General features: G+C 40.2%; 1 protein-coding gene across 2 annotated transcripts in view; it reads left to right on the top strand.

The window, feature by feature from the left end:
- LOC115459454 (bone morphogenetic protein 8B-like) overlaps positions 1-7,901 on the top strand; it is a 30,715-nt gene extending 22,814 nt beyond the window's left edge. The window contains exons 2-7 of one of the 2 annotated variants that reach the window (XM_030189276.1): positions 2,176-2,368; positions 3,729-3,877; positions 6,796-6,987; positions 7,389-7,468; positions 7,618-7,728; positions 7,842-7,901. In XM_030189276.1, the coding sequence (XP_030045136.1) occupies positions 2,176-2,368; positions 3,729-3,877; positions 6,796-6,987; positions 7,389-7,468; positions 7,618-7,728; positions 7,842-7,850 (734 nt within the window). In that variant the 3' untranslated portion in view covers positions 7,851-7,901. Of the gene's footprint in view, positions 1-2,175; positions 2,369-3,728; positions 3,878-6,795; positions 6,988-7,388; positions 7,469-7,617 lie in introns of both variants that reach the window. The other variant, XM_030189275.1, reaches the window with a different exon arrangement.
- The last annotated feature ends 1,329 nt before the right edge of the window (positions 7,902-9,230 follow it).

Consider the following 9,230-nt stretch of genomic DNA (forward strand, 5'->3'; position numbering starts at 1 on the left):
TTGTATCGCTCCATGGTGCAACCGCACCTCGAGTACTGTGTGCAATTCTGGTCACTGCATCTCATAAAGATATAGTGGAATTAGAAAAAGATACAGAGAAGGGCAATGAAAATGATAAAGGGAAGGGGGAAGTGAAATGGGACTTGATATACCACCTGAGGCTTTTGCAACTATATTCAAAGCAGTTTACATATATTCAGGTACTTATTTTGTACCAGGGGCAATGGGAGGTACTTCCCTATGAGGAAAGGCTAAAGTGGCTAGGGCTCTTCGGGAGTTTAAAAAAAGGTTTGTATGGCTTCCTAAAAGAAAAGTCCATAAGCCATTATTAAAGTGGACTTGGGGAAAATCCACTGCTTATTTCTGGGATAAGCAGCATAAAATGTATTGTACTGTTTTGGGATCTTGCCAGGTACTTGTGACCTGGATTTGCTACTGTTGGAAACAGGATGCTGGGCTTGACAGACCCTTCAATCTGTCCCAGTAAAGCAATACTTACGTTCTAACCTGGAAGGCTATCCCACAAAAGGGGCCCACCAACTGAAAAAGTGAGTGCTCTGGTTTCGACATAGTGACATGGCAAGAAAGATGGAAAAACAGAACTGCAGCATTTTTTCAGAATATAAAGATCAAGTAGGACGATATTTCAACACATTCTCAAAAAATGCAGGAACATTTGCATAAATGTTTTGATTTACCAGTATAACACAGTATTAAAACATCTACATTGGCTACCAGTTAAGTACTGAGTTAATATGTGTTGCCTTTGATACTCCCATAACTAACCATGTAGTCGCATTCTGGATGACCAGCAGAGCCTGGAATCTAGCTGAACACATCCCTAAACACAACGAATTACAATAATCAATTTTTGATAGAACTCAGAGACTTCAGACAGAGGTTTAACAGTACATTTTACCCCTCGATAAGGCAAGCATGGGTCAAGTTCTAACAACATACATTATCAAATTCAAACACCATTTATGTTGTGACATCCAATCCAAAATTTTAATCAAAAAAACTTTCCTCCAATTTTTGACTTGGACCATGAACATCTTTTTCAAGAGGAAAGAAAAACTGTATGTCATCGGCATACATTCTGCATGACACATGCAGTTCCTGTAGTATTTTTCCAAAAGATATCATAAACAAATTAAAGAGTACTGCCAACAAGGCAGAGCCTTGTGGTACACCCCGGTTTATGGGAAAATCTCCAGAGAGAGAGTCCTGAATTCAGACATGGAAAGAACGTTCCTGTAGATATGATACAAACCATGCAAGCACTTGACCTCAAATACCAAAATCAAATAACGCCTTAATCAAAATATCAAAAAGGATGTTTTTATTTAAGAAAAAATGTATTACCCGCACTATCAAAAATCCTAGATAGGAAACAATATAAACATATATAAACCTCAATTAAAAACAAAAAAATCCAAAGATGTCCATAAACCTCAATTAAAAACGTTAAAAAAAAAAAAAATCCGCACTCAAAAGATGCTTCATCAGGCAACTTCAAACATACATGCTTCTGTTAAACTACATAAAGCTTTGTCAGAGCTGCCTAAAATTTCTATCAGTCATAAATGTTAGCCAGAAACAAAAGTCCCCAGCAAAATGTATTAAAATCTTATAAAGATGACCCTTAATCACTCAGGCCCTGCTCATACCCCCATAAGTACCAGAGTTCATGTGTTTCAAAATCCTCACTGTCCTCTCTATCTCTGAACTTAGTCTCCACTGTGTCCCCATCTCTGAACTTAGTCTCCACTGTGTCCCCATCTCTGAACTTCCACCTTCTCAAGCCTCCACTTTACATCCTCAGTCACTGCTCCCTGAGTCCCCGTTGTTATAATGACCAGCATTGTAGAAAGATTTATTTCCATGCATAATTAAGCTGTAGAATCTGTTGCTAGAGAAGGTGGTCAAGGTGATTAACACAGGCTTCAAAAGCGGTTTGAACAAGTTCCTGCAGGGAAAGTTCATAGAAAGATTCCTAGCCAGGTGGATTTTACTTTCCCTTAAAATCAGCAATAAAAAAAAACTGATCTAATAATTGGGATCTGGACCCAAGATATTGGGCTTGATGGACCCTGGTCTTATGCTCTAGTATAAAATACAGTTGTAGATTATTTTACTGCATGTCCTAAGGTTGTCCAATTCTTTCTCTTACAGTTCAACATGACAGAGATGCATTTTATCAGAAGCCATACTGGAAGGAATTCAAATTTGACCTGACCCAGATCCCACTGGGGGAGTCCGTGACAGCAGCTGAGTTCCGAATCTATAAGATGCGCAGTTCTGCACATCATTTCAACAAAACCCTTCATCTCAGCATTTACGAGATAATCAAGGAGAACACCAACAGGTGCACAGATGCTCATCCCTATCTAAAGAGTCCTTTTACTAAAGTGTGTTAGATTATGCAGTTATCAAACCTTAACACAGGAAGTGCAAATTTAATGCAGAAAAAAATTGGGAAACCTGCCCAACAGATCCTTTACAGGTCCTGTGTTAAAAAAAATGTTCATTAACATACGGTACCCTGATCACAATTAATTAATATGGATGTACAATTTTCAGTGCACAGTATGTGCACCATACTAACTGCAATATACTCACCGCATCTCAAAAAAGATATAGCGGAATTAGAAAAGGTACAGAGAAAGGCAACAAGAATGGTAAAGGGGATGGGACAACTTCCCTATGAGGAAAGGCTAAAGGGCTAGGGCTCTTCAGCTTGGGGAAGAGACGGCTGAGGGGAGATATGATAAGAGGTCTATAAAATAAGGAGTGGAATGAAACAGGTGGACGTGAATCACTTGTTTACTCTTTCCAAAGATACTAGGACTAGGGGGCACACAATGAAGCTACAAAGTCGTAAATTTATAACAAATCAGAGAAAATATTTCTTCACTTAACATGTAATTAAACTCTGGAATTCGTTGCCAGAGAATATGGTAAAAGCAGTTAGCATAGCGGGGTTTTAAAATTAAAAAAAAAAAAAAAAGGTTGGAAAGCTTCCTAAAAGTCAGTAAGCCATTATGAAGATTGACTTGGGAAAATTCACTGCTTATTTCTAGGACAAGCAGCAAATAATCTATTTTACTGTTTTTGGATCTTGCAAGGTATTTGTAACCTGGATTGGCACTGTTGGTATGGCAATTCTTATGTTCTTATACCCTGCCTGGTTTCCACCCCCTAATACAAAATGCCCTTCGTGAATGAATTAGCACAAGCTGCTAAAATAATGGTTAAAGTGCAGTAATTTACATGTTAAGTGCCTAACACTTTAGTAACAGGACCTCATAGTTAATAAGTCACGGGCTACAGGCTAAATGTCCAGTGGCCCAGTATTCAAATTCAACTTGTATTCAGAGACACATCAAGTTAATTCAGACCTGCTAAGGTTAGCCAAATAACGTATCCAAGTTTAAGGCAGATATTTCTGTGGCACAATTTAAACAGTTAAAAATGAACTGGGCAGCACCGATACTCAATGCTATGCAATTCAAGTGTAACCAAAGCAGTTTTTAACTGGTCAACATTTCGTCCAAACAACTTGGCAAAACAAAAGTGGTTGCGAGCTACAATTTTGAAAAATAAGATTTATCCCAGTAGTTCTTGAAGTCACCTGGACAGTTCTTTGAACACTGACCCCAGAGGACAACAGGAGCTCATTCAGTCTTGGCAGCGTTCATTTTATTTATTTTTTTTTTTTTTTTTAGAGAATCTGACTTATTGCGCTTGGATCTTCAGGACATCATGGCTGGGGACGAGGGCTGGTTAGTCTTTGATGTCACAGCTGCCAGTAACCACTGGTTACTAAATCCCAAGTATAACCTGGGACTGAGACTTTATGTGGAGACGCACGATGGTAAGTCATTATTCTACGTACAAATGTTCCAATTCACCCAGAGGCTGGGAAGGAGGATGTGAATCATTTTTAAGAAGCGCATAGGACACTGAACTGAAATTGAGATTTGGGGGGGGGGGGGGGGCGATGGAGGTGGACTCCATAAAATAGGTGGTAACATTTTTATGCTGATTGCATGTGTAAATGTTCAGAATACTGGCCTATAGCCATGCTTGTGTGCACATATGCAAATAGATGCTGAAAATATGTGCATATCTTGCACAGCATGTACTTGACAGGAAGGCAGACATGAGCTGCAGTCTCCCATTTATATGCATAAAGACTTCTAGAAACGTACATGCAGAGCTAATGACTAAGAAGTACACACAGCAGGCAGTAATAACAATCTGTTGATTAATTTGACCTCACCAGCGTTTTCATATCACCAGAGCCAACTTGCTTACGGGTCTGCTTCTTCGTTGGCCTATTTAAGTCTCTTTTTAATCTTTTTAATGTCAAATTTTAAATATTTTTATGTGCAGAACCATCTATAAGCTTCATGAATTCTTCAATGATTAAATTTGCAATTTAATAGTTTCCTTAAGAGCAAATGCTGCATGTTTTCGCAAGGACTGCGTTCACTAAGAGTATAAAACATGCAGTTAATTTCAAAAACATAGGCATTGTATTTTTGCTACTATGTCTGTGTATATGATGTTGTAAAAGCTTACCCAGTCACATCTCTTTGAGCAGGGACTGTCTCTCTTTGTTAAATTGTACAGCGCTGCGTAACCCTAGTAGCGCTCTAGAAATGTTAAGTAGTAGTAGTAGTAGTAGTAGTAGTAGTAGTAACATATACAATTTTCAAATCCACAGAGATATGATGTTTCTGATGTTTATTGGAAAACAAAGCCCATATGACCTACTCTAACCACCTAATTGCTACATCAGTTACGGCCAATCTATCTCATTATTCAGGCCACTTGGTGATAAAGTGTTTAGCATATACATCCAAGGCTGCTCCTTGTAATAGAGTAATTTAACAAGATCCCCACCCTTCCTCCCCAAAACAATGTGGTCTCGAATCTGCCAACGTAGATCAGATATGTTATGATTCTGCAGATAGGCTGGTTGAATTCTTTGACTGCAGCAGTGCAATTTACAATGACATAACATTCAGCTGCATTAGAATTTTTGCACGGAAAGATTTACAGATATGGGAACAATATGCAAACAACATTACGTCACAAAACAGTGGCGTCATATCTCTGTGGATTTGAAAATGTATATGTGATAAGAAACGTGACTGGGTAAGCTTTTACTACATCATATTCAGACAGGTATTGTCTTTTTGCTAGTATGTTTTGGAAATTAACTGCATATTTTATACACTTGTGGACCAAACCCTGACGCAGCCTTTGTGAAACATGCCGCACGTCGGTGAGTGGTCCAAGCAGCATTTGCGCTCAAGTGAACTTTTAAATTACAAATTACGTTAGAATTCAATTACTGAAGAATTTAATCATTGAAGGATTCATGAAGCTTACAGATGGTTCTGCACATAAAAAAATATTTTAAAATGTGGGATTAAAAAGATTTAAATGGGCCAATGAATCAGCAGGTGACCCATCAGCAGGTTGGCTCTGGTAAAACAGAAACACTGCCGAGGTTCAATTAATCAAAAAATAGTACCAACAAAGATTTAACTATGAATTACTGCCTACTGGGTATACTTCTTAGTCTCTTGAATATTTATGGCACTGGGCAATTGATTTATACTATTGCATCTTACCCCCGCTATTTTTCAGGATATTGGGTCATATTAATTTAATTTATCTCCAGCAATGAAGCACAAACTTTTTGGCTGCATGAATGCTTCTACTTAATCACATATGTACCAGACTATGCTAGGATTCTATACAGGAAAGATTATGCTTCTACCTAGTGGCCTCTAGGTACTTCTAAAGAGACTCAGTTATTGACATACCTCTTTGGGGCTCGCCCTGTTTTGAGCCACAGAAGGCACAAACTACTTCCTGCAAAGCTGTTCACATGACATCAGTCTTATGATTAATACTGAGAGGGAAATTTACACATTTATATAATAGGCACATTGTAGTTAAGTAATAATGCCTGTTGGGAACATCCACCCATCTCCACGTGCATCTAGATACGTAGGAGAAACACTGGAAGCAGTGGTGAGCTGTGAAGCTTAGGAGACTAGGCCCTTAATAGCAATTGCCTAAAGAGAAGAGTTGCCTTGGAAGAGTGCCTGATGAGGACCCAACCCTCACTAGTCCAGAAGAGAATGAAGAACAGGTAATCTGGCAATGGCCATAGGAAAGAATGGAGGAGTGAGGGATCAAAGTGACAGCTATCCGGTAGGCGATATAAGGGGAGGGGGGTAGAGTGCAAAAGAAATATAGTGTCCAAGTGGGTTGTCTGGGCAGCAGTAAACCCCACTCACTCCTGCAGGCTCCAGAGGAATAATGCTGGCTAAAACTGTTAGCCAGTCTCATGGTACCTGCACTAGGGGTCAGCCAGCCTTCCATATAAAGGCAACCTGGACGCGATGCTGGCACCAGTCAATAATCAGTGTCCAGTACCCACAGAGTTAAGACAGCCTTTTGTACGATTGCACCTGATCACTTAGCTATGTGGACACCAGCAGCCTCTCCTGCCCAATTAAAAAGTATATAGGGCACAATGGTCAAAAGGGTTCCCCTAGCATTTACTTGACTTTTTATTTCTTATTAGTTACCAATATCGCCATATAGAGTTCTATGCGACTTACATTAAGAAACTATGTACATTTTTGGAAGTTACAGGCTTATAAAAGCTGGTAAGGAAAGTCCTTAAGAATCAACTGACTTGTTATGTGTTGGTCTACGTTGGCTATTGTGTAATTTGTAAGACATGTTTCTACATGTCTTTCACAGGTCACAGTGTAGATCCCGGATCAGTTGGATTGCTGGGGCGGAGGGGACCACGCTCCAAGCAACCCTTCATGGTCACGTTCTTCCAGGCAAGTCAAAGCCCCATCCGTACCACACGAGCTACCAAGCAGATGAAGAAGAGGCAGAAGAAGCCCAATGATTTGCCACATCCCAACAAACTCCCAGGAGGTTCAGGTATGAAGTTTGAGTAAAAACTCTTCACCATCCTTATACATCCTCTAGACTGAAAAGTGTAGGGTCAGCTTGATGACTCAATAGCAGAACAGACCGGGGTTTAAGTCATGTCCCTCTGGCCCTGAAGTGGCCAGGGTTGGGGAATGCAGCAACAAGTATAATCACAATTACCAAATTTTGGGTACATGATTGCAGAGCTCCAGAAGCCCTTGTGTCTGTCCTCCAGAAAAGACAGACTGCAATAACTGTGCAGGAGAGATGAGAAGGGATTTAAAAGTAGAGAGAAATGAAAAGTGCATCGGCTTTAAAGTTACTGAGCACACGATGCAACAGAAATGGAGGAAGCTTCTGATTGCTAAATCACTCACTGTTAAACTTATTTCCCAAATATATTTTCCCAGATCACATCCATCTCTCAGAAGGCAGACAAGTGTGCAAAAGGCACGAGCTCTATGTCAGCTTTCACGACCTTGGATGGCTGGTAACATTTCTGTTTATTTTCATTCCCATCCTCTCCCTCAGCCTTCTGCCAAGAACACCCCCCCCCCCCCCCCAAAAAGCAAAATGTTAACAAAAGCAATGACGGATAATGCATAATAAGATGAAGTAAAAGTAGTAATGTGTCTTTAGGACTGGGTGATCGCTCCTCAGGGGTATTCTGCCTATTATTGCGAAGGAGAATGTGCTTTTCCACTGGACTCCTGCATGAATGCAACCAATCACGCTATCTTGCAGTCTCTGGTAAGTACAAAAGGACTTCAGTGCACCCACTGTATTAAAACCTCCTTCTCCTGCTGTTGGCCCCACAGAGAACAGTTAAAATCCAACTCAGTCTGACAATGTATTTCTTTCAGCTTTCATAAAAGGTTCAAGCCTCACTGTCCTCAGGACACTGATCCATGAACTGGGGGCCTGTGACTCAATACTAATCTCCCATTCGTCAAAAGGAGAAGAAGTGGACAAGAGTTGTAGGTGATACTGTTTAATTAGATTAACAATATGTATCCTTGACAAGCTTTCAAAATAAAAAAATTAAAAAAAAAAAAAAGAGAAATTAGGTCTTACCTGATCATTTTCTTTCCGTTAGTCCTTCCCACTATTCCAGAAACTCTGGGATAGTTGTGTTCATCAACCAGCCGAAGGAATCCATTGCCCCAGGTACAAATAAGTACCTGTATACAATATGTAAGCCGCATTGAGCCTGCCATGAGTGGGAAAGCGCGGGGTACAAATGTAACAAAAAAAAAAAAAAAAATAGAGAACTCAACCGAGACATCGCTCTTGGCATCCAGTTCAGCTTCTCTCCTGTAAGGAAACATTTGAGGGAGTTTAGGGCCAATGTTTCACATTTGTAGGAGGTTTGCCTCTGTGTTGTTTACTGAGATTTATATTATGGATGTAACCTTGGTGCAGAACAGTGAACTGAAATTTGCTATATACAAATAAAGCAGTGCTACTACAGTAACCTGCATCGATGGAACTTTTCACTCTTTTACTTTGCACCTTGTGCTGGCTAGAACATTTTCGGTACAATCTTATTTGAGGATACACATCATTATATGCCTAAAGCAAGTTGCACGATGACCCACAAGAAGTCGAATAGTCAGTAAAAGATTAAAAAAAAAAAAAAAAAAACGCTCCCCATCCTCCACCCTCGAGAAGAATAGAGTTTACTGTGTCCATCCTCCAGCACATAGTAACATAGTAAATGACGGCAGATAAAGACCTGTACGGTCCATCCAGTCTGCCCAACAAGATAAACTCATTTTACATGGTATGGGATGTGCTGTTCTGAAGCAGCATCAAAGGAGCACTGATTTCTAAAAACTATTTGTGTTATAAATTATGGGGAAAGGGATTGTTTATTTTTGGTTAGAATTATCAAATTGTTTTAAAACATTTTTCACTGAATTGCACTCAAACGATAGTGGCAAATCAGAGCTCACCCAAGAGTAGGCCATGTACCCCCCCCCTCCTTTCACAACAGCTCAAGCCTATACCCCCTCCTCAAGTAGCATCTCCCTTCCCCTTCCTAACCCCCCCCCCCCCAATTCCCCCCTCTACTCCCCAAATGAGTAGCTCAAGGACATCTTTTCCCTTCTTTGCTGTAGTCTAGCATCTCCCCTTCCTCTCCCCCATAGCCTACATCCCCCTTTCTCTTCCTACCCATGGCAAATGGTCAATAAGTTCCCCCCTTTCCTCTCTCTACACCCCCACCACACAGGAGTGCCTGAAGACCATAC

This window comes from Microcaecilia unicolor, unplaced genomic scaffold, assembly GCF_901765095.1.
Source record: "Microcaecilia unicolor unplaced genomic scaffold, aMicUni1.1, whole genome shotgun sequence".
Classification (NCBI taxonomy): domain Eukaryota; kingdom Metazoa; phylum Chordata; class Amphibia; order Gymnophiona; family Siphonopidae; genus Microcaecilia; species Microcaecilia unicolor.